The sequence below is a fragment of the Panthera uncia genome (assembly GCF_023721935.1).
Source record: "Panthera uncia isolate 11264 chromosome A3 unlocalized genomic scaffold, Puncia_PCG_1.0 HiC_scaffold_12, whole genome shotgun sequence".
In the NCBI taxonomy this organism is placed as follows: Eukaryota; Metazoa; Chordata; class Mammalia; order Carnivora; family Felidae; genus Panthera; species Panthera uncia.
The window spans coordinates 982,523-1,005,268 of record NW_026057579.1 but is presented as its reverse complement, the minus strand read 5'-3'; the positions used below and the strand labels follow the sequence as shown (position 1 = coordinate 1,005,268).

Below are 22,746 nucleotides of genomic sequence, written 5' to 3'. Positions count from 1 at the left end.
AACACTGATCAAAACTTACAACTACAATAAGAATCCTTTTTAAAATGGGAAAGAATGATGAGCTGGGACGTATAAAAAAGAACTGAACTGAAGGTTTCCCCCCTAAACTTTATACTTTTTCATAATGTATCTTTTGGGGATATAATTCTATTTATTACATAATGTTTTCTTTTACAAATAAAATAACTCTAGGAAATGTGTTTACACTTGTTTGGGAACACTGTATATTACCAATATCACTTTGATTCAATCAGTGAAATGAGTTAACATTTGGCCATACTGATATTTGTGTTACCCAACGAAGTACTCTGTGCAAGCTTTCTGTAAACATGAGATTCACTGTTAACTCTAAATACAAACTTAAGTAAACATTTTTATCAAATAATAATAATAAAAAAAAGGAACTCCAAGCAGTAGCTCACCGCTCAAAATATAAACAAGAGAGAAGAAAGCAAGAACAAAGACCTTTGGGTGGCTACCCAAAGTCTACCTTTGGGTGGTTAGACTCACCCTTCGTGTTTCCCTCCTTCTTGCTGGAGAGGTTGAAAAGTTGCACTCACATTTCTCAGAACTCATTGCACCTTGGGTCTGGAGGAAATCAGGATCTACAGACAGATGCAACCCTGTGGGGTGTGGGAGGCTGACCCCAAGGGCCGCCTCTCCGGCTCTTTCTGACTGTTTTGGCTGGTAAGCAATGTCCTGGAAATGTGAGGTTTGGGAGAAGGAGGCCTACCAGTACCCAAAGGCTTCTTAAGTTGGGCTTTGCAATCCCCAGACGGCAGCTTTGGATGTGTGTCCTTGAACTCTGAACTCAGGGGCAACCTCAGAGACACCTATTGCTCTAGGCCTATTCCTTGAGGCCCAATCCAGAACCAGCTCCTTCAGTCCTACTTAGAGTTTGTAAGGACGTACTTCCTTCTTTCAAGTCCCTTCCTCTTGAGAGCCCTGGTGTTGTCCTGTTTTCTGCACTGAGCCCTGCCTGAGACAGCTTTCATTATCCCTGTAATCCTCCTGTAAAAGAAGTGGCAGTGGACTAACATACTCTACCAGAGATGAGCATCTCCGTCACTGCACTGTGTCCTCTATATATTCAGGGTACCCTGGGAGTGTGGTGGGCACTCATGCATGTGCACACATACACACATGCACATGCGTTTGTTCCTTCTGTTAACCCGATGATTTAACCTGCCAGGGTTGTGGTCAGCAGGATGCAGTCGTACCTTTGAAGAGTAGATCATGGTCAAGGTGACTCAGATTATGCTGGGAGGCTGAATGCCAGTTTTTCCCATCACTCCCCATGTCCAAGTGGAGTTGGGTCAATAATGCAGCCTCTTTGGGCAGGGCTCCTGGGTGGCTTAGTTGGTTAAGCGTCCAACTTCGCCTCAGGTCATAATCTCACAGTTCGTGAGTTCGAGCCCTGTGTCAGGCTCAGTGCTGACTGCTCAGAGCCTGGAGCCTGCTTCAGATTCTGTGTCTCCCTCTCTCTGCTCCTCCCCTGCTCACACTCTGTCTGTCTCTCTCTCTCTCTCAAAAATAAATAAAGACATTAAAAAAAAAATTTTTTTAATGCAGCCTCTCAGTGTCCTTTAGGAGTTTCTCTCCATTTTGTTTCCAGAAGCCCCTGACCCATACAGTGTTGTCTCCAAGGGCCCCCTCATGCAACATGGTGAGAAATCACTTCAATTGCCCTTGTCAGCCCATGGCTATATCAATTTTCTCTTGTCGCTGTAGCAATTACCATAAACATACTAGCTTAACACAACACCCGTTTAGGGCCTGACCGTTCCTTCTTCTGAAATCTGGGTGGACTCAACCTGTTCCTCTGCTCTGGGTCTCTCAAGGTCAAATCAAGGTGTTGGCTGCTCAGGCTCTTATCTGGGAAGAATCTACTTCCAAGGTCATTCAGGTTGTTGGCAGAATTCAGTTTCCTGGGCTTGTAGGACTGAAGTTCCCATTTGCTTACCATCTGTCAGCTGAGGGTCGTTCTCAGCTCCTAGAGGCTGCTGGCATTCCCTGGCTCATGACCCCCTCTGTCTTCAATGCCAGCAATAGCGGATCAAGTCCTTCTCTGCTTTGCATCTCTGCAAGTACCATCTTTCTGTGTACCACTGAACACACACATACTCACAAATGCCCACAGCCATCCTTCTGGCTCTTTCTTCTACTCTGCTTGGATCCCCATGCTACCACCTGCCACTGGAGAGCTCTTTCTCCCTTCTCTGTTCTATCATCAACGAGTTTCTGATTTAAAATTTTTCACTTCTATTTATGAATAGCATGAGGAAAATCTTTAAATTTTTTAGTTACAAAAAGCACAAGGAAATCAAATATAATCATTCCCCGCCACCATACCCCACTATTCCATAGCCTCTTCCTCAGGGGAAACTACTGTTAAAACTTTCTTTTATCTTTCCATACAAGCATAGTACACATACATTGTTCCATTCTTAATTATGGAACGGAAAACATATTCAGGAATGTGCACAAAACAAAATGGGCAGCTCAATTGTTTCCTTTGAAGGAAACATCTCTGTAACCACCACTCTGGCCAAGAACCCTGCCAGCACCCCAGAAGTCCCTTCCATCTCTTCCCTTATGGCAATGCTACCCTGACCTTAATGGTACTCATGACCTTGCTTGACTCTGTAGTAATCATCTGAGCACATGCTCTTAAACACTATAGTCCTGTTTTCTCTAGTATTGCAATGTACGTAAATAGAATGAGACATAATGCATTCTCTTGTGTCTGACGTCTGATCAGCATTAATGTGTAAGAGATTCATGCATGGTATTGTGTGTGTGAGGAGTTTGTTCATTTCTATTGCCAGGCACTATTCCACTGTGCAAATATTCCATAATTTATCTACTGTCCTGTTGATAGATATTTTGAGTTATTATCAATTTTGACCTTCCGGTACATACTAATTACCTTTCTTTCTCCAACTTTGAGATATAGTTAAATTACACTCACCTGCATACATTTATTGTATACAACTTTGTCAGTTTTGTTACATCTCTGCACCTATCAATCCGTTGAGACAGTCAAGAAGGTGGACATGTCCATCACTTCCTTGTGTCTTTTTGGATGGATGGATGGATGGATGGATGGATGGATGGATGATGGATGGATGGATGGATGGATGGATGGAGTTGATCTGGAAGGAAGTGACTGAAGGAAATCTGAATGATACATGGGTTGGATGCATGGATGGATGGATGATTGGAAGCAGCTCCACATGGTATAGGTTCCTCTAATATTTTGGATGCATCTCTCTGGAACTACATGTTCCAGACATACTTTATGTATCAACTGACTCTAAAAGCCCTTTCCAATGCTTGGGCAGCCTCCCGACCCTGGAAGCCTGACTGTTGGTTAGAAATGACCAGCATACCTGCTTTGTGTTTTGGATAGAAGCTCCTGAATGCACCACTCTGATCAACTAGGCATTGCAGATGGGGAGGGCTGATTCTTGAACCTCTCTGGTGTTCCTGATCAAAACTGAGCTCACACTCCAGGCCACATGGTCCCCACCACCTGAGTGATAACTCAGAGTGTGACACAGAGGAGAGATCGAGGGTTTCTCATAGAGTTAGCAAACCTCATCGGAACTGCCCCTGACCAATTTCTCAAGTTCCCAGGCCACAAGAGGGGCCCAGCTTCACCCAGGCCTCTTTTCTCAGATTTTAATTCTTTTATCTCCTTTTCTGCCTCATGTCCATCTTCTATTCATAACTTCACAAACTTCTCATAATCTCCCATCCCAGCATCACCCCTACATGGGCCCTATCCTTTGAGAAGCTCCAAAGTCACTGGCAACTTGCATCTCTGGCTTCTAGGATTGGTGAGACCTTGGCTCCAGAGGCCTTCAAAGTGGGCTTCTTATACCCCTTCTGAGTCCACCTCTCCCCCCCTCACCACCCTCACCTACCAGCTCCATCCCAGAATCACTGACATGACTCTGGCTTCCCCTATGGCCTCACTTGGATATTGGCTTTTGTCAGTATATACCTGCTACCTGAATCTTGCCTCGTCCACTGCTCTGTTACAGTGCCTGACCCACTCTTTCTAGGAAAGCAACCTGACAGTGAAGAGCTGTCACAAAGGACAGATGCTCAATGGGGACAAGAGGAGGGGAGATGGACTCCAGTGGGGGGAACTCACAGACCCCCTTGGAGGATACGGGATTTAATCTGCATAGAAAAGATGGAAAGATTTGACTGACTTCCTTCTTCTCTTGCTTTCTCCCTTCTTCCTTCTTCCTTTCATTCTGTCTTTGGTTTAGATTATTTGGGCTGCACCCAAGAAATATCTCACTAGAAATTGTATGAGCAGTCAAAAAGCATTCAGAATTACTTAATTCTGTCAGGTCAGGACTCCGAACTGTTTCTCTGGGCTTCTCCTGTCTCTCCTTCCTTGGGACAGTATGGTGGCTATCACTCCAACATCATATCTTTGCATGGGCATGTCCACAGGGAGAAAGAAGCATTTTGTTCCCAACTGTCTCTTAACCAGGAAGGACACATTGCTCAGAAATACACCCACGTTTGCAGCCCCCGGAGGACTTCTGCTGGACCAGAATGTGAACACATGTTTACCCCAAAGTAATTACTGGTAAAGGGGATGGGCTTAACCTAATCATGGAGCAGAGACTAGGGCAGAGACTCAGCTCTCCTAATACCCAGAAACTGTGTTCTTCCCAAAAGCCTCTATAAGAGACCGTTTTTAGGCAAACAGGCTTGAAAGATGGAATGAATGTATAAAGGGCCCACAGTGACCACCTGGCTGAATACAGAGAGGCCCACGGGGCAACCCACCTCAAAATATCCATAGGCCCCACTGAACAATGGGCTACTTACAACCAGGCGCAGTTACCAAATAACAGAAAATTCCAAATATTGCCATCCCTCCTCACCTTCCCTTTTTAAAAAAAGCCTCCTTCCACTACCTCCTTGCAGGCAGCCTCTCCTCTGCTGTCCTGCACGCCACTCGCATGCAGTACATTCAATAAACTTCTGTCTCCTTTGTTCTGCCTCTGGTGAATTCTTTCACCTCCCTTGCCACCAGCTTGCACTCACTCGTTGCCCCACATTTGGGGGGTGCCAATTCTATAGAGAGACACCCCATTTAGACACCACAGCCTCTACCTGTATCAGACCCTTTGGTCACAGAAAACAAAAACACGCACAGCAACGCTGACCAGTAACCATGAGGCCCTGTACATGGCAGATGTTAATTCGGATTTGCAAGCGTAGGCAAAGGCTGTTGGTATAGGAGAGGGAGATGGATGGGCTGAGTATGGTGGGCAACTGTGTGCTTTCTGAGAGCTCCCTTGCAAATTACCAAACTGAATGAATTAAAACAAAAGAAATGTATCCCCACATGGGGCAAAGGCTAAAAGGCCAGCCATCACCACACACTGAGCCCCATATTCTGCAGTCACTATTTGCAAGGAGCCTCAGTTGCCTCCTCCATCGAATGAGAACAAAACAAGCCCCATACCAGCCCAGCGTGCTCCTTCCCAGGCCTTTGCAGGAGATGCTCCTTCTGCCCGGAGTGCTTCTCCGATCCCAACACCCATCTGACCAGCCCAACTCCTAGGCTTCCTGAAGTCTCTGCCCAGTGGTCCCGCCACCACCACCACCAACCCCCCACCCCCACCCCGCCCCGCCAAGAGAGCCTCCCCTCTCTTCCTGGGCCTAGTGGCTACCCCTACTCTAATCACTGCTCTGTGGCCCCCAAGGCACTTGAAGTCCACAAGGACAGTGACCACTGTGCTTCCAACTCCCAGACCAGTATTTGGTCAAATGAATCAATCAGTGAGAATTCTGTTATAAACTCCAAGCTTCCCTGCCCTCCCTCCCTCCCCAGGGAAATTCCTTCATTGGAAAGAACTTAGAAGAAAGAAGCAATGCTATAGGAGAGGCTCCCATGAGGCTTCCCAAGGTGGCATTTCCAGGCATTCCCTGGGTTTTACCCCTAAACCATAAACTGCATGGGAATAAATCAAGTCCAGATGGGGATGGGGATGGTGAGGGACAACAGTCTTAAGCCCCTAGTGAGCAGCCCAGAGCCTGTGGTGAGCAGTGATGTCACATAGACGCAGCCCAGAGCCACAGAAGAGTGACAAGGAAGTGGGCTCTCGCCTGCACCTCCACACGGACACCCCAGAGATTTGGTCATAGAACCTGTAACAGCACATATCTGCTGCCCGTGTCAGCCCCCAGTTCTCTCTAGCCCAGACTCCTCACGTTTTCCACAGACAGAGAATCAAGCCTGGCAACTACACTGCACTAAAAATGAATTCATTTACTGGGGAGCCTGGGTGGCTCAGTCAGTTGAGCATCCAACTCTTCATTTTGGCTCAGGTCATGATCTCACAGTTCATGGGATCAACCCCTGCCTCAGGGCCTGCTTGGGATTCTCGCTCTCCCTCTCTCTCTGACCATCCCCTGCTCATGTGCACGCATACTCTCTCTCTCTTTCAAAATAAGTAAGTAAACTTTAAAAAAAAAAAAAAGAAATCATTTACAAAAGAAAAGGAAAGAAAAAAGAAAAACAAACTTTGCTCCACCCCAGCTGGCTTTCTCCCTCTCTATCTCTCTCTCTCTTCCTCCTATCATCAATTTTTCAGAATTGTTGTAAAATATACATAGATGAAATTTACCATTTTTACCACTTTTAGGTACATCATTCGGTGGCAGGTAAGTGCAGGGACAACTTTGTGAAGAACTGTTTTGCACAGTCTGCTTTTCCAGCAACTGTACCTCTTCACATTCCTGCCAGTAACACACTGGCGTCCCAGTTCTGCACATCCTCACCAACATTTGTCCTTTCTGGCTTTTTAAGAACAGCCACCCTAGAGGGTGTGAAGGGAGGCTTCATTTGCTGCAGGCCACTGCGCCTTGAGTAGTTGAGTCCCCTCTCTGCAATGCACCATTAATTTGAGTCTTTACACCTTTGCTGTCCCACCAGCAGCTGACACAGCTCTGATCTCCCAATTCAAACTCCAGTGGACTCCACCGGAGCCTGTGCATTGATTCTCTTTGGGGCAGGTGTCTAGCTGGCTCTGGCCAGGGATGGAGTGAGATGATCCACGGGCCTTCTGCTTCCAGGAGGGTGCCGAAGCCACTTTCTTGCTGGGGGCAGGCAAGAACAGACTGGTGGGCACAATGGGGACCCAGACCAGTATAGACAGAGTGAGAGGCAGGAGGCAGGAGTGAAAACAGAGGGATCACCAGGAACTGGCCTTCAGAAATGTCAATTGTCTACACACCAAGAGGGGAGCCATCTCTTATCAACAAACTCAAGTTCATGAGGGTCCCAGATCCTGGATGGCTAACAGTGTTTGGAGTTTTTTGTTTTTTTGTTTCGTTTCGTTTTTTTTTTTTTTTTTCCAGAATTTGGGCCAGGAGGCAGTGGACAGATCTGTGCAGGCTGCATCCACACCCCATGAAAAGCCAAACTTTAATCAGATATGGTGGTGACAGTGGTGTCGGAGCAAAGGGACCCGGGTACCATCCTGGGGACCATGAGGCAGGGCACCCGCACTGCTGCCTGCTTCCCCCCGCCACCTCGCCACCTGGGCCAGGGTCTCTGCAATGGTTGGCTTTCTGGGTTTTCTCTAATTTATGCTTTTGGATGACAATTCTCAGCAGTGGGGAGAATCCAACCCCTCTTGGAGGATTCGATGGAAGCCACAGACCTGCTATCTACAAAACATACAGTTTTGTATTCACTTGGGTGGATGTGAGACCATGCTGTGTGTCCAACGCCATTCCCCTTTCCCTTGGGCAAAGAAGAACAGTGCACCTGCCAGCCTGCCGTGTGGTTAAAAGGAACCTCTGACTGAGTTCTGGACAATGAGCTGACAGCAGAAATGATGGGCACCCCTCCCAGGCCCAGCCCCCACACTGTCCTCATATCTTCCAGTCTTCCTCTCCTTGCCCTGCCGGCCAGAGGTAGAGGATCCCGGGGAAGACTTCCAGCCCTGCAGACAGGAAGACAGACAGAGGGAGGAGCCTGGGCTCCCGAATGACCTTGGGAAGCAGAGCCTCCCCACCCAAGACAACCTGCGCTGCCCAGGGACTTAAGTGAGAAACCACCATGGATGCTACTGGCCTTGAGGGCTCCTTGTTAGAGCTGTGAGACTCCCCTGAGTAGTGTCCCCTGGAGGCAGCCATCCGCAAAGCCCGCTTTGCTGCTCACTCAGTCCTGATTGCATCTGGCTTGGCTCCTTTGTTCCACACCTAGTAAACTACTAGCACATTCCAGTCCCACCTTCCTGGAGTGTACCCACGTCACCCTGTTCCCAATCTTTCATCACCCATTGACACACGCTCCCTGATGGCAACTGTGTTTCTCATACTGGCAGGGGCTTGAGGCCCACAGAAACCACACAAATGGCTGGGGGACCCCCAGCGTGTCACATGACCATCCTGTGCACAGTGGCACTAACTCCCGCCCCACTGGCACCATGAGTATCAGGGCGCTTCTTGGAACACAGATGCCAGGAGCCTCCACTGCAGAGGGTGCCTCAGTCATCAGATAAACTGATCGCCAAGATGGTGACAAGGAGCTAAGAAGCTAATGCTCTCTACCCCTGCACTCACAGTAGTGTCTGCCCCTTGGCAGGTGGTGAGCTTGTCCCCAGGGTGCACGTCCCCCCCCCCCCCCACACACACACACAATGGGACCTGACCCTGGAGCCTGTGCCGCTGCAGAGGACACTTTCTTTCTCCTGAACCACCAGCTGTGCCCAGCCCCCACCCTGGAGGGGTCCCTAGGGGACATAGGCAGCATCACTGGACAGGGCTGCTCAGAGACACTCTGGAAATCTCATCCCCACAGCCTTGTCTCAGACTCTTGGGACCTTGGGGGGTTTTGTTTGTTCGTTTCATGTAAATGCTCTCTTGAGTAATGACAATCATGAGTCCCTAGAACCAGAGGAATTTTCTGGGAAAAGAGTAAGGAGAGGGTAGAGGTAGGTGGCCTAGGATGGTCCTGGGTTTGCTCCTTCAGTGCTTGCCCAGGGTCAAGAGCCAGGCAGGAAGCCCTTCAAAGCTTGCTCAAGAGTGGAGGAGGCTCGAGGGACGGGGGAAGAAATGGGAGGGGGCTCATTCTGGTTGCCCTGGCCCTGCCTCAGTCTCCTCCATAGCCCAGAGAGATGGGACCAGATGTGGACACTCAGAAGCCGCCAGTAGTCCAGGCTCATGGGACTCAGGGCAGGAGGACAGAAGAGCGGGAACTGGGCATCAAGCAGGAGTCGGTAGTGGAGAGATGGTGGCTGGCAGGAGTGTCACTGCTCAGAAGAGGCAGGGATCAAAGCACCTGGAGGGCTCTCCAGGGCAAAGGCAAACACTGAGGTCCCTGCTGCTCCCACAGAGCCCTGCCCCCACACCCCCCCCCCGCCACACCCCCGCCCCCCCCCCCCCCCGCCTATTATAAGGGCCCCCGCCCAAGCAGGGTATCCAGGCTGTGGAGGTGACATGGCCAAGTCACACCTGCTGCCGTGGCTGCTGCTGCTCTCCACACTCTGTGGCCCAGGCGCTGGTGAGTCTCCCCAGCCTCTCCTCACCTCCCTCTCACCTGGGGCCAGGTGAGACATCCTGGGCATCTCCATGCTTACTGAGCTCTGGCTCTGAACCAGGCATATCCCTACTTTGTACAATAGCCCCATTTCAAGATGAGCTCAGAGAGGCTCCAGGACTTGTCCAAGGTTCCACAGCTGGTGGGCGCTAGAGCAGGAAAGCAGAGCTATCTGACTTCACCGTGTTTAATGGCCAACTGCTTCCAGTAAATTGGATTTGGAGATTGGGTGAAGTCAGAGTGACAGATGTGGCCTAAATTCCAAGGTTTCTCTGGCCCCAAACTGCAGCTGACCGGACCGCCTCATCTCTGACTTGTGCCCGGGGCCCTGAGTTCTGGTGCCAAAGCCTGGAGCAAGCCTTGCAGTGTAGAGCGCTGGGCCACTGCCTACAGGAAGTCTGGGGTTACGTAAGAGCTGTGAGTACCACCCATGGATGCACCGAGACTGGAAGTCTGGTATAAAGGGTGTTGGGTAACCTCTGGATGGACTTGTGGGGATTCAAGCCCCACTAGGGGAGGAATAGGATGGATGGGATGGGATGGATAGGATGGGATGGGATGGGATAAGATGGGATGGATAGGATGGGATGAATGGGATGGGATGGGATGGGATAAGATGGGAGGCAGTTGCCTGTGCCTTAGAGTGTCCTGTCAGCCTCTACCTGCTCTGTTAGCCTAACACACCTGAGCTGGGGGCATGCCCCCCACTCAAGTGCCCCACCTGGGGCCCCCTCCCCAGGATGACCTGTGCCAGGAATGCGAGGACATCGTCCGCATCCTCACCAAGATGACCAAGGAGGCCATTTTACAGGTGATGAGGCCCAAATCCTGGATGAAGCTTATGGGCCAACAGCTGGGGGACAGAGCAGGGCACAGAGGTTAGCCCCCTATAGGAGCCATTTCCAGGCCAAAAGTGAGGCTCAGGTCTGCCTGGGGACTCCAGGATCCTCCTGGCCAGGAGAGGGCCCCGGGAGTGAGCTCAGCAGCACAGCCAGAAATCGTCTTTCCTAAGGGGGAAGAGCCCTCCCTATATCCAACTACTTAATTCCTTGGCACTCTCTGAACTCTAGAGCCCTGGGAGAGGGTGGCCAGTCCGCCTGGTGGTGGTCCTGCATCCAAGGACTCGGGTGGGGACAGATCTCAGAGAGGCCAGCCTGACTGTCCCTTCTCCAACCTTGTCGGCCTCCCACTGCCTCCCAGGACTCGATACGGAAATTCTTGGAGCGTGAGTGTGACGTTCTCCCCTTGAAGCTGCTCGTGCCCCAGTGCCATCACATGCTCGACACCTACTTCCCAGTGGTCATCGACTATTTCCAGAACCAGATTGTGAGAGCCCAGCAACCTCACCTCCAACCTGCCTCCTTGCACAGCCCCCATGCCCACTCATGCCGAGTTACCCACACATACAACACCCCAGCCCCCCCGCCCCCACGTTCCACCCATGGCCTTTCCAGGAAATGCAGTGGTCCTCAGCCAGGTGCCCCAGATCACAGCCCTACCTGCTCCGCTATACCATACAGAGTGGGCCTGCACGGTGGGCTTATAAAGACCCACCACACACCCTCACACCCTTCACACACACTCATACTACACACTCAGTCTCACGTAGAACCCACACCATCACTCATACATACAAACACACTCTCACACCCATGCTTGCACTCATCCATTCTCACAAACATATACCCTCGTGCTCATTCACACACGTTCCCGGACACCTGCCCAAACACTCCACACAGTCCCACCTCTGCCTTTGAGCTCCCCCACCCTTGCCACAGAACCCTAAGCCACAGCTCCCAACCAGCCTGCTGGCCTCCACTCCAGGCTCAAAGCCAGTGGTCTTAGTACAAGTCCTTGAGCCAGGCTGGGCGGAAGTGGGCTCCCTCCCTCACCCTGCATTGTGCCCTAGAACCCAAAGGTCATCTGCAAGTACCTGGGCCTGTGCAGACCTGAGCGTCCAGAGCCAGGGCAAGAGCCGGAGCTGTCAGACCCCCTGCTGGACAAGCTGACCCTCCCCGTGCTGCCCAGAGCCCTCCAGGTGAGGCCTGGGCCTCATACACAGGTGAGGGAGGCCCCCTGCACTGCTGGCCCCTCATACCAGACAGATGGGAATCCAGAGAGCTGGGGCCACAGCCAAGGCCCATAAGTGTTTGCTCTGGGAAGGGCAGAGCCAGAAAGGGAAAAGACGCTCTAAGCAGGGCCTAAAGCAGGAAGGGGAAAGGAGGAGGGCGGGGGGGAGGCGGAGCCCGGAGAATGCCTTCTCCCAGTGTCCAGCCCAGCAGGCCTCACCTGGAGGCGATTCTCTCCCCAAGGACCTCATGGAGCAGCGGTTCCCCATCCCCCTCCCCTTCTGCTGGCTCTGCAGGATGCTGATCAAGCGAATCCAAGCCATGATTCCCAAGGTGAGGCATCCAGGAATACTCGGAGCTGCTCTGCTCTGCAGGCCCTTCCACAGCTCCACCCTCCCCCACTCCTCCTCACACCCATCAAGAGAAGTAGGCAGGGGGGAGACATCGGAGCATTGCCCCCTCACAAGGGACCCCGGAGCTCAGGCTCAGGACCCGGGGGCTGCCGGGGCCTAGGGTTCACTCAACAATTGTAAAGCCCCCCGTCTATGCCAGGCATTGTCCCTACTTTGAACAAAAATGAAAATGACCCAGGTCCTGTCCTCCAGCAGCTCATCATCTGATAGCAAAGAATCCCAGTTGTCTCCGTAGGAAAGGTGCTTTAATTTGTCAAAAGGAGAATTTCTGCAGGTGCATTCCCCATCCCTACCCGCGCCAAACTTGGGAGTCTCCCAGACCTGTAGTGACCATCACCCAGGGTCTCCTCGGCCCAGGGCTGCCCTGCCTTGGAATAGGGTACAAGGTAGCGAGGCCCTGCCCCCTGAGCTCTTCCCAGATGGCAGCTTGCAGTCCTCCTGGCACTGAGGGCTCACAGCAGCGGACAAGGTCCCCACTTTCCCAAGTTGGCACTGTGGGGGGAAAGGGTTTTTGCAGTTAGGTTCAGAGCAGAGAATCAAAACCGATGACGAGAGGGGCTGAGCTGGTTGGTCAGGGAGAGTTTCTGGGGAGGTGGGGATTAAGAGGACAAGGCCCTGGCAGACGAAGGGTCACGGTCAAGAACAGGCATGGCAAGCCTGAGGAACAGAGAGCCAGTGTGGCCATGGCAGGTGGGCCCCAGCAGAGCAGTCGGAGAAGGGGACAGAGGGGCAGGCACTGCTGGGCCATGCGGAAATATCTAAGCCAAGTTAGGAAACACTGGCTTTTGTTGTGAATGCAATCTGCAGCTCTGGAAGGATTTCAAGCAGGGGGATACCGTGATCTGATTCGCGCTTTAGAAAGATGGCTCTCCTACAGTTTGAAGAGTGGATTGGGCAGGTGGGAGGCAAGAATGAAAGGAGAACATTAAGGAGATGATTGCAGTCGCCACGGTGAGAGAAGGCGGGCTCACTGGGACTGGGTGACGGGAGGGGCCTGGGAGTGAGGATCTAGGATGGACAACTGCCTTGAGGAACGGGCTCTTTGGTGATGCCACCAGTTGAGATGCATAAACTTGAGAATATACAGGCTTGACCAGAAAACTAAAGCGCTCCTTAGCCATGAAGTCCAAGACGCCTCTGTGCCCTACAAAAGGAGATGTTAAGCAGGTAGCTGAATACCCCCAAGCCTCAGGGAAAAGCTTAGGTCCAGAGACATCCATCTGAGAGTTGCTGGCTGTGGACAAGATTTAAATCTGAGGGAAAGAGTAGGGACATCCAGGGACATGGTGTGGACAGGGTGGAGGAGAAGGCCTGGTTCAGCAAGGGGAAATGCCAGCACCAAAGCATAAGCAACAGCCAGGAAGGAGCAGCAGGGGAGGGGAGGGCACAGTATGGCGTGATGTCATAGAACCAGAGAGAGAAGGAAGCATTTCAAGAAGGAGGGGCTGAGAGCTGCTGTGAGGTGGAGGCAGGCACGACCAGTGTGATGGGGACAGAGGCCCGAATGGAGTGGGCCCCAGGGAGAAGGGAGGACAAGAAGTAGAATGGCAAATATCCACAATTCCTTCAAGAAGCTTCTCCGGGAAGGGAGGCAGAGACAAGTGAGTCATGTTTGTGTGCCGATGAGACTGGCCAGCAGGTGGGAGAAGCAGTGAGGTGGGGGGAGAGCGTAACATAGGGGTGAAGTACTTGAGAAGGTAGGGGCAGGTGTCCAGTGCGCGACAGGCTGGCCTTTGATAGAGCAGGACCACTCCTCTGTCACTAAAGTGGGGAGGTTGAGCCAAGTGTGGATTCTGACACAAGCAGATGCGAGTATTTGGTGAAATGTATCCCTTCGGAAGGTAGGACACCCCAGAGATGTGCAGTTCACTGTGTCCCGCTCCCAACTCCACCTTCCCAGCAATGGGGGCAGTGGGACCGTGAGCAGGGGTAGACCCAAGGCCAGTCTGTGGCATCCAGCTTCTTTACGCGTATTGATTGAATGAATAAAGGATGAGCGAATGAGCCAGAGTGCTCATCACCTCTGCCTCTCTCCTTGCCCTTCAGCTAGGAGGCTGAGTTTGGGATCAGCATGGGCTGGGGAAACTCCTTGCTTCCCCCAGGGGCTCCTGAAACCAGGGACATGCTGGCTCCAGAAGCCACAAATGAGAGCTAATCCACCTTCAGGGAAACATAGCAAGCCCTGGGTCTGCAGGGAGAAGATACAGGTCTGATTGCACCTATGCCCCGGGCCACCATATGGCCTTGGTGATGCTCACCTGTCTGAGAACAGGGTAGAACCACTAGCGCTGGGCATGGAGTAGATCCTGCCAAGGAAGGTCCCACCCCGCCCTCTCTCTGCCCCCACCCCAGGGTGTGCTGGCCATGACCGTGGGCCAGGTGTGTCACATTGTACCCCTGGTGGTGGGGGGCATCTGCCAGTGCCTGGCCGAGCGCTACACCGTCCTCCTGCTGGACGCACTGCTGGGCCGCGTGCTGCCCCAGCTGGTCTGTGGCCTCGTCCTCCGCTGCTCCAACGAGGACGGTGCTGGCCCAGGTGAGCCTGCTGCCTCAGCCCCCTCCCACTGCCCACTCTTCTCTTCCCCTGCCCCTGGCCTTGCACTACCCTCCCCCTCCCCAGTCCCCCCACACTGCACCAAGCAGGACAGGAACTGAGTACCTCTGCGGAGCAGTCTTCACTGTGTCCTCTCTAGTCCTCACAGCTCTGGAGTCCCTGCCCGGAGAATGGCTACCTGAAGAGTCCACGTGCCACCTCTGCATGTTTGTAACCAGCCAGGCAGGGAACAGCAGTGGGCCGGCCATGCTGCAGGCAATACGCCAGGCCTGCCTCAGCTCCTGGCCGGACAGGCAAAAGGTGCGGGACAGGCACGTGGGGGACTTGGGACCCTGGGCCTGCCCACAGTAGCGGTTGAGCCCAGGAAAGTCTTCCCAGTCAGAGACACACAGAGTGGTCTGACCACTGCCCTTGGGGAGCTCAGCCGGACAGGCCAGGGACCAAAAAAACACGGAACAATAACTCAGGGCAAAACCTGCTAAGGTCACAAGTTGCCTCTGGACGAAGGGCTCGGGCTCCAGAGGACCTGCAGGCCTCCCTCCTGGGCAAAGAATGAGGCCCAGTTATCTATGAGGAGCTGAATAACACCAGGGCCCACTGGAGCAGAAGGGGGCCTGGCCTTCTCTCCAGGGCCCCCGTCCTGTCTTCGCCCCATCCCTCCTCTCAGTGTAACTCACTGGGGACAAACCCACCTATGGAGAGGGCTGGGCTTGAAGGTCCCAGAGTCCAGGACTCAGAGTCCATACAGTAAATTCCCTTCACAAAGTAAAACCCTGAGGGAAGCCTAATGACTACCTTCTCAGGAGGCAGGTTTCTGTATGGTACCGCCCTGCTCAGTGATGTTTAGGGCTCCCCACCGCCCACCAACATCAGGCTGCCAAGACCAGAAGAGCTTTAAATTGGGGGGGGGGGGGATGGGGAGTTGGTGGCACAGGTCAGCCCCTGTGCCTGAGTTTCAAAGCCCTCATCTCCAGTGTCTCTGGCTTTCCCAACAGAAACCCTCCATTTCAGCCCATGCCGGCTCGTTCACAGCCAGAGCTGCTCAGTGGAGGCCGATGGCTGGATCTCCACTGGGTCAGGAGGGAGCCCTGGGGAGATCCAGATAAGGGGAGAGGCCAGGACGGTTAGGTGGGAGAGTCTTGCAATGGGCCCGGTTCTACCCCACGCCTGTTTCTGTCCCCTTCCTCAGTGTGAACAATTTGTGGAGCAGCACATGCCCCAGCTGCAGACCCTAGTGTCCAGGGGTGGGGATGCCCACACCACCTGCCAGGTATGCTCACCCTCCCAGCTGGTGCTGGCACTTTCCTCAGATCCCAGAGCCCCCACCCTCTCTCGTCCATGATCTTCAGAGGCCCTGCTCCTCTGGGCCCAGGGCAACCCCAGGAGGGCGGGCCCAGGGCAACCCCAGGGGGGCAGGCCCAGGACTGGGAGGTCCCCCCATGCTGTTTTAACACAGAAAAGATAGTCTCGGATGGGTCAAGAAAAAGCCACAAAACAGAAAAGGAGACATATGGGAAGGGCAGCTTTAAGGAGTGTGGTCTGATACACATTTGGGGACGGGGGTTGTTCACTGAGCAGTGTGTGCTCGGCAGGGGGTGCGAAGTGAGTGTTCTGGGGCAAGCACCCTACCTCTGTAGGCCCTAAACCCAGAAGGCCCATAGCTCAGGAATGGCTCAAGAGGTCTCACACCAACAGCACCCACCAGGTGGCAGGTGGCAAGCTGCCCCTTCCAGCTGGAGCTTCCTGTCCCCCTCGGAACTGGGAATGGGGAACAGGCCTCAGGCCCTCATGCTGTCCCTGTGGCAGGTCCTGGGGGCGTGTGGGACCATGTCCAGTCCTCTCCAGTGCATCCACATTCCTCACTTCTGATGAGAACTCAAAGCCATGCCAGGTGAGTCCGGGCTTTCTAGCTGAGGGAGGAAGAGGTGGGTGGGTCCTGCACCCATCGGGACAGGGAGCCCCCTGCTCCCCAAGCAGGAAGAGGTGCCCAGTGCTGCTGGTTGCCCTATGCTCCTCCTCACAGGCCACAGCTCAAGGCTCCTGAGGGTCGCTGACAACACCACTTCAAGAATGGCCTCTCTCACACCCTCTCCTCAGAATCCTTGCCGCTGGTGCCAGGCCCAGCTCCCACCTCCCCTGACCTGTCCCAGGCCCTCAAGGGGAGCTGCAGCCACCCTCTGCACCCACTGATGCTCTGTATTTGATGTACCAAGCCAAACCTTTCCTGAGGTTCAGGGGAAATCAGACTTTGCTGCACAAAAATGTCGTCTCCTCCGACGCCAGGAGCCCCACCATCATCGGATCCCGCCTTCCAGAGACGCACTTCTCTCTCCCTATCATTGTCCAAGTCAGAGGTAGCACCTTGGAGCGTGAGGGGCGAGTCAGATGCAGCCTCTGTGACCAGGTGCCCCAGGACAGGGAAATGAACCTGAGAGCGACAGACATAGCAACCATGGGCTTGAAGTGTCACTGAGAACAAACCTGGCCCACTTTGCCAATATGCTCAGAGCCAGCCCCTAACATGACAGCCATTTATCCATTTGTTCACTCATTTTTTTAAAAAAACGTGGGTGCCTTTGGCCAGGCCACATTCTAGGCACAAGATCTACAGATGGGAATAAAACAATGAACCCCGTGCCCTCCTGGAGCTCAAGCCCCAGGTTCCGACTCTTCCTGCTCCTGAATCACAAGCCCCTGTAGGGGAGGGAGCGTCTGCCCCAACTCAGACCTATCCCACAGGGACCAGATTAATGTTTCCCTCCATCCTAATGACAGCTGAGGGGAACCCTGAGGGCCGGGGAGCTGCCCAGGGGACCAGGGCAGTGTCCTCTCCCCAGCAACCAGGGCTTCCGGGACCAGGAAGAGCTGGGTCTTCCAGCCTGTTGAAACAGGAAAAGCAACGGACTGACACAGAGGACCTGAGCTCTGATCCCAACTCTGCCATCAACTGGCCATGAATCCCCAGCCAAGATATGTTGCCCCCTCCCTGCCTCTCATTCTCCTCAGAGGCAAAGGAGGATCGAATAAGGTGGTCTCTAGGATTCTTGGGTTCTTGCATGTGACAAGGCTCCTCCTCAGGCTCCCTGCCGCCTGCCCACACTGAGAAACACCCTTCACTCCCACAGTCACCTTCCCCACCTCCTTTCCTCAGAAAGACGTTAAGCTGGTGCACCACAAACCTGCAGCTTGTAACCTCAGTCCTGTGTCAGTCTTACCTGTCCTGTCTCTAGCCACAGCCCAAGCCAGTGCGACTTCCATCCTCTCTGGGTGTGAGGTACAGCCAAGGCAGCATCTGCTGAAAGAGGTCTGCAAGGGGGGGCCTCCGGCCTGGGAACTTCCGGCCAGACTTCACACTGCGCTGGAGCCAGTCCAGTTCCTACAACACCCAGGAGCTGGGTCCAGGGGAACCCATCAGCCACACAGTCCCTCCCTGGCTCCCAGACGACAACGGGGTAGAAACTGGGGCCTGCCTCACTTGATCTCCACGTGTGCAAGATACTGGCTTTTACAATTATTTTGCTAATACTTTCACAAAGTTCAAATTCAGAAGAATAAAAAAAAAAATGGGAACATAAAGTACCATAAAAGATGGATAGATGAAGTCAAACTTTTTTTTAAAAATCAGGTCGCAGGGCTCAAGCATGGTGTAAAGCTGACTGGAGAAACTTTCATTATTTGAAATGTTCTGCAGCTTAAGAGCTGTCACTTTAAGATGTAAAAAGGGGTTTTCTTTTTATCTTTTTGTAAAGTGAGCTTCCAACTTTTGATTGAAATTCCAGCATGACTCCATTTCTGCTAGGATTTCTCCCCTCAAAGCTCAGTTGGGGCACGTGCTAAAAATCGGTTCCTCTGTACTACAATACCTGTAACAATTCTAATAACATCTATTGCTTCATACTAAAAGGAAAAAGTTGTTTAAGATGCCCCCCCCCCCCCCGAGGGTACCTAGTCATTCTCCTCCTTCACAGTGTAGATGCCCACAGTGCATCCTGTAATGGCTTCCAGCCTGCCCCCACCCCTTCTCCCAAAGAGTCCACTCACTGTGATGAGATGAGGTGGTTAGGGTACCAAAAACTCAAAATACACACCAAAACAAAAAACTGAATAAACCTTTACCATTAAATATCTAGGTGCCTGGAAGTGCCTCTTTATTTATAAAAGAACTTTTGTCATGTGTCCTGTTATGAAAGAAATACATGTTTAGTATCGAAAACTCAGAAAGGAGTGGAAATCACCCACAATCCTACCAATCCCAGAAAAGGACTAGAGCAGGATGTATACTTTGACACTGAGCTATAGACAGCACATTTTTAATCCATTTTCCCCACATCTGTGCCATTCAAGCTCCAGGGAAAAGCTTTCTATACAATGTGCTCTTGGGGTAAGGATGTTGTACACAAATCCTTGGCCTTTGGATTTGAACTTTTAAGAGGATTTTTGTAAAACTACAGCAGTCTATTGTCTTGGAAGCCATTATTTCAATTACAAGACTAAGACTCTCTTCTAAAGAGAAGAGAGTTTCAAATTTTTTAAAAACTTGGCTGTGAAGACGGTGAGACAAAGCATGAAGGAGGTGAGGCATTGATAATTTACCACCAAAGGGGCATCTAGGTGGCTCAGGTGATTAAGTGTCTGACTTCGGCTCAGGTCATGATCTCACAGCTCGAGGGTTTGAGCCCCCCATTGGGCTTTGTGCTGACAGTGCGGAGCCTGCTTGGGATTCTCTCTCTGCCCCTTCCCCTCTCTCTCTGTCTCTCAAAATAAATAAATAAACAGTTTAAAAAATAAACAAAATAATTTACCACTGAAGCCAGTGTGGGAACGAGCTCCTGATAATGGAAGAGGAGGCTTCATTCAACAGGAGGTCAGGAATCGAGCAGCCGGTGGAAGGAGAGAACTGCAGGAAGTGGCTACAGCTGAGACTCAGAGGGTCCCTAAGACACACCCAGTATCCTGCACCCCCAGAGCAGGGTAGGAAAGGAGAAGCCCCAGGAGGTGTGGGGGCCTAAGAGCAGAGAGGACTTTCCAGGGTGCAGCATGAGGAGAACACAAGTCCTTTAGAGAAGGCTGCCTCCAACAGGAGATTAGAAAGAGTACAAAACACAGCCTTACAGAGGGACCTAGGCAGACAGGCCTGAGGACTGCCTCAGAGAGTGCTCCCTGCAGTGACACAGAAGAGCAACTCCACCCCCATAGCCCAAGAAGCCATCCAAATCAGCTCTGGACAAAATGGTGGGCCCACAAGAGCCCGTGACTGGGGACAAAGCACTGACAGATCTTGTGGACCTTGAGAAGAGCAGGCACACAGAGAGGGAGACCTAGAGGACCAGGGAGAGCACCATCACCAATACCTCTCCTCATGACCAGGCAGCTGGTAAATCATTCCCAGAGAAAAGGGAAGGAGGATCCAGGGGTTAGGAACCCAAGAGGAGCTGACTATTAAACAAGGAACTGAGTCACTTTCAAATGGAAATATTATATTTTGGGGGCTTAAGAGCCAAAATGAATTCAGTTATAAAGAAATAAAGACAGTTACTTTTATGTCCCCCTGATTAATAACAGATTTAAAATCCACAACACAATCATTATAACATTTTACTATAGGCCATTCCAAACTTTTCTCTGCACATACACAAAAATAGACACAACAGATTTACAACAATGGAAACATCCTACACATGCTGCTTTGTAAACTGAACAACTGCTTTGTTCATTTAAAGATAATCTTTTTGGGGGCACCTGCCTCAGTCAGTGGAGAGTGTGATCCTTGATCTCAGGATTGTGAGTTTGAACCCCACTGGGTATAGAGATTACTTAAAAATAAAATCTTAAGGGGTGCCTGGGTGGCTTAGTCAGTTAAGTGTCCACCTTCAGCTCAGGTCATGATCTCACAGTTCGTCAGTTCAAGCCCTGCGCTGGGCTCTGTGCTGACAGCTCAGAGCCTGGAGTCTGCTTCAGTTTCTGTGTCTCCCTCTCTCTCTGCTCCTCCCTCATTTGCACTCTTTCTCTCTCAAAAATAAATTTAAAAACCATTAAATAAATTTTTTTTTAATCTTTAAAAGATAATAAAAATAAGTAAAATAAAAATAAAATAAAATAAAATAAAATAAAGCAAAATAAAATAAAATAAAAATAATCTTTCCAGGTCAAGATAGTCATCTGTCATCACTGGTAACTGTCACATGATATATTTTTTTCTGGATACAAACTCTTCGCTTTTTTAAACAACTACTGTCAACAGTGTGGTGGAAAATAAAAATCCTGGCTCTTGCATCTTTATTTACTAGTCTATTTTCTTGAAGTCAATCCCAAGACATGAACTTTTGGGGACAAAAACTATGCACATCTTTACTTTTAATATAGGCTGCATTACCGAACTACCCCTCTGCACCAGCTGTACCAATTTCTATCCCAATAGCAAACGCGTACCCCTTCTCCACTCTCAACAAAGCTAAGTAGTAGCAATCTTTCAAATCTTTGCTAATCTAAAATATAAAAATGACCTCCCTGGTTGTTCTACTTTGCATTTCTTCAGTTACTAAGTGAACTTTTTTACATGTTCGTTAGCCATTTACATTTTACCTTTTATGAAATGTCTATTTGGGGCTTTTGCCCAATTTTCCATGGAACTATTCTTTTTATTGTCTTGCCAGTAAAAAGATATCAGGTAAATTCATTTCTTTACTTCACGTTGCAAAATTTACCGTCACGGCAGCTCTTTCTGCCCATGGGTCCTGTCCCCGTGCTTTCATAAATTAAACAACTTTTTGTACCCCTCCCCCCCAAACTTTACCCTGTCATGTCTTTTATATTTAGGTTGTGTTTTCCACGTGTCTATCTCTTCTTTTGTGACTTCTGGCTAAGAAAACATGAATTCCACTTCTTTCTCATGTATGGTTCAGACCAGCCAGAGCCTGAAGGCTCCAAAAGTGGAAGCAAATGTGGAGATCACAGTCATAAAAACATATGACTCTGGTTTAGACAGCAGTGGTGGAAGCAAGCCACGTGTCATCCACAAAGGACCTGAAGCTTCTGCACACAGAACATGACGGTCAGCTCTGACAGTGGTCCCCACCCTTTCAGGGAATGGTGTCTATTGTCACCATCTTGGGTGGGTTTAAAGAGAGAAAAATATTTGTGTGAAAGAAGGGTATGGAGAACACAGACTTAGCACTATATAATTTGCTCGATGAACATTAACAACTAACTCTTAAGTACCAAGCATTTCCCTAGGGCTGGGCACAAAAGAAACAGTTCCTATCTGCCCTTTTGGAACTTAGAGTCTAGCTGGGAAGACAGACACTAATCAAAGAATCACAGGGGGAAAAAAAAACGAATACCTCAGGTGTGATACGTGCTATCAATCAGAGATAAACGGTACTGAGGAGGTATGAGAGGTCAGAGAGGTGAAGAAAGAGCAAGTTAAAAGGGAAAGAGCACCCCTAGCAGAGGAAGCAGATGGCATAAAGGCCTGCATTTTGTGGCACATCTGAGCGATGGAACGAATGACAGTGAGCCTGGGATCAAGGACCAGAAGAAACTTCCCAAGTGAGGCTGAGAGGCTAAGGACTTCCATCTTTATCCTAAGAGCCAACAAAATGTCTTCAGTGGGAGATCGGGGTATGGGGGAGAAACACTTGGTTAGGTGTGTGCTTTAAAGGACTGGTCTGGCCAAAGTGTGAATGAATTGGGGGGGGAGGGGACAAGGGAATGGGATGAGACCTGTTAGAGGACCACTGTAAACAGCAACTAGCAAGAGCTTAGACTAGAATGACAGGGCCTGTGCAGGAGTCACATGGATCAGATGGGGACTCCAATTGAAGCTATTGTCCCAAATACAGCATCTTTACTGACACAGCACTGCCCCTGGCCCTTGGCATGCTGCTTTGGCTCCTTTCTCTCCATACCAGTTTATAAAGCTCACCAGAAATAGTTGCTTTCACCTGGCAAGCCCAACAGTACACCTTCACAGTGTTGCCTCAGGACAATGTCTATTCTCTTGCTCTACAATAATGCCATTCACAGACATCTTGATCACCCTGACTTCCACAAAATATCACACTAGTGTACTATACTATTGACATTATGATGATGTCATTTGAAGAACAGGAAATAACAAGTATT

The 22,746-nt window shown here is 50.9% G+C and overlaps 1 protein-coding gene across 3 annotated transcripts; it reads left to right on the top strand.

Moving 5' to 3' along the window:
- Positions 1-9,447: 9,447 nt before the first annotated feature.
- SFTPB (surfactant protein B) lies at positions 9,448-18,332 on the top strand. 3 transcript variants are annotated; one of them, XM_049652077.1, is made up of 11 exons: positions 9,448-9,550; positions 9,876-10,003; positions 10,326-10,397; positions 10,787-10,912; positions 11,496-11,648; positions 11,899-11,988; positions 14,490-14,604; positions 14,762-14,922; positions 15,812-15,892; positions 16,429-16,513; positions 16,646-18,332. In XM_049652077.1, the coding sequence occupies exons 1-10, from the start codon at positions 9,487-9,489 to the stop codon at positions 16,489-16,491; spliced, it is 1,053 nt and encodes a 350-aa protein (XP_049508034.1). In that variant the 5' UTR covers positions 9,448-9,486; the 3' UTR covers positions 16,492-16,513; positions 16,646-18,332. The 3 variants fall into 3 exon arrangements, with proteins under 3 accessions (XP_049508034.1, XP_049508033.1, XP_049508035.1); XM_049652076.1 differs by having other exon boundaries at positions 14,421-14,604; XM_049652078.1 differs by lacking the exon at positions 9,448-9,550 and having other exon boundaries at positions 9,937-10,003; positions 10,261-10,397; positions 14,421-14,604.
- Positions 18,333-22,746: the final 4,414 nt, after the last annotated feature.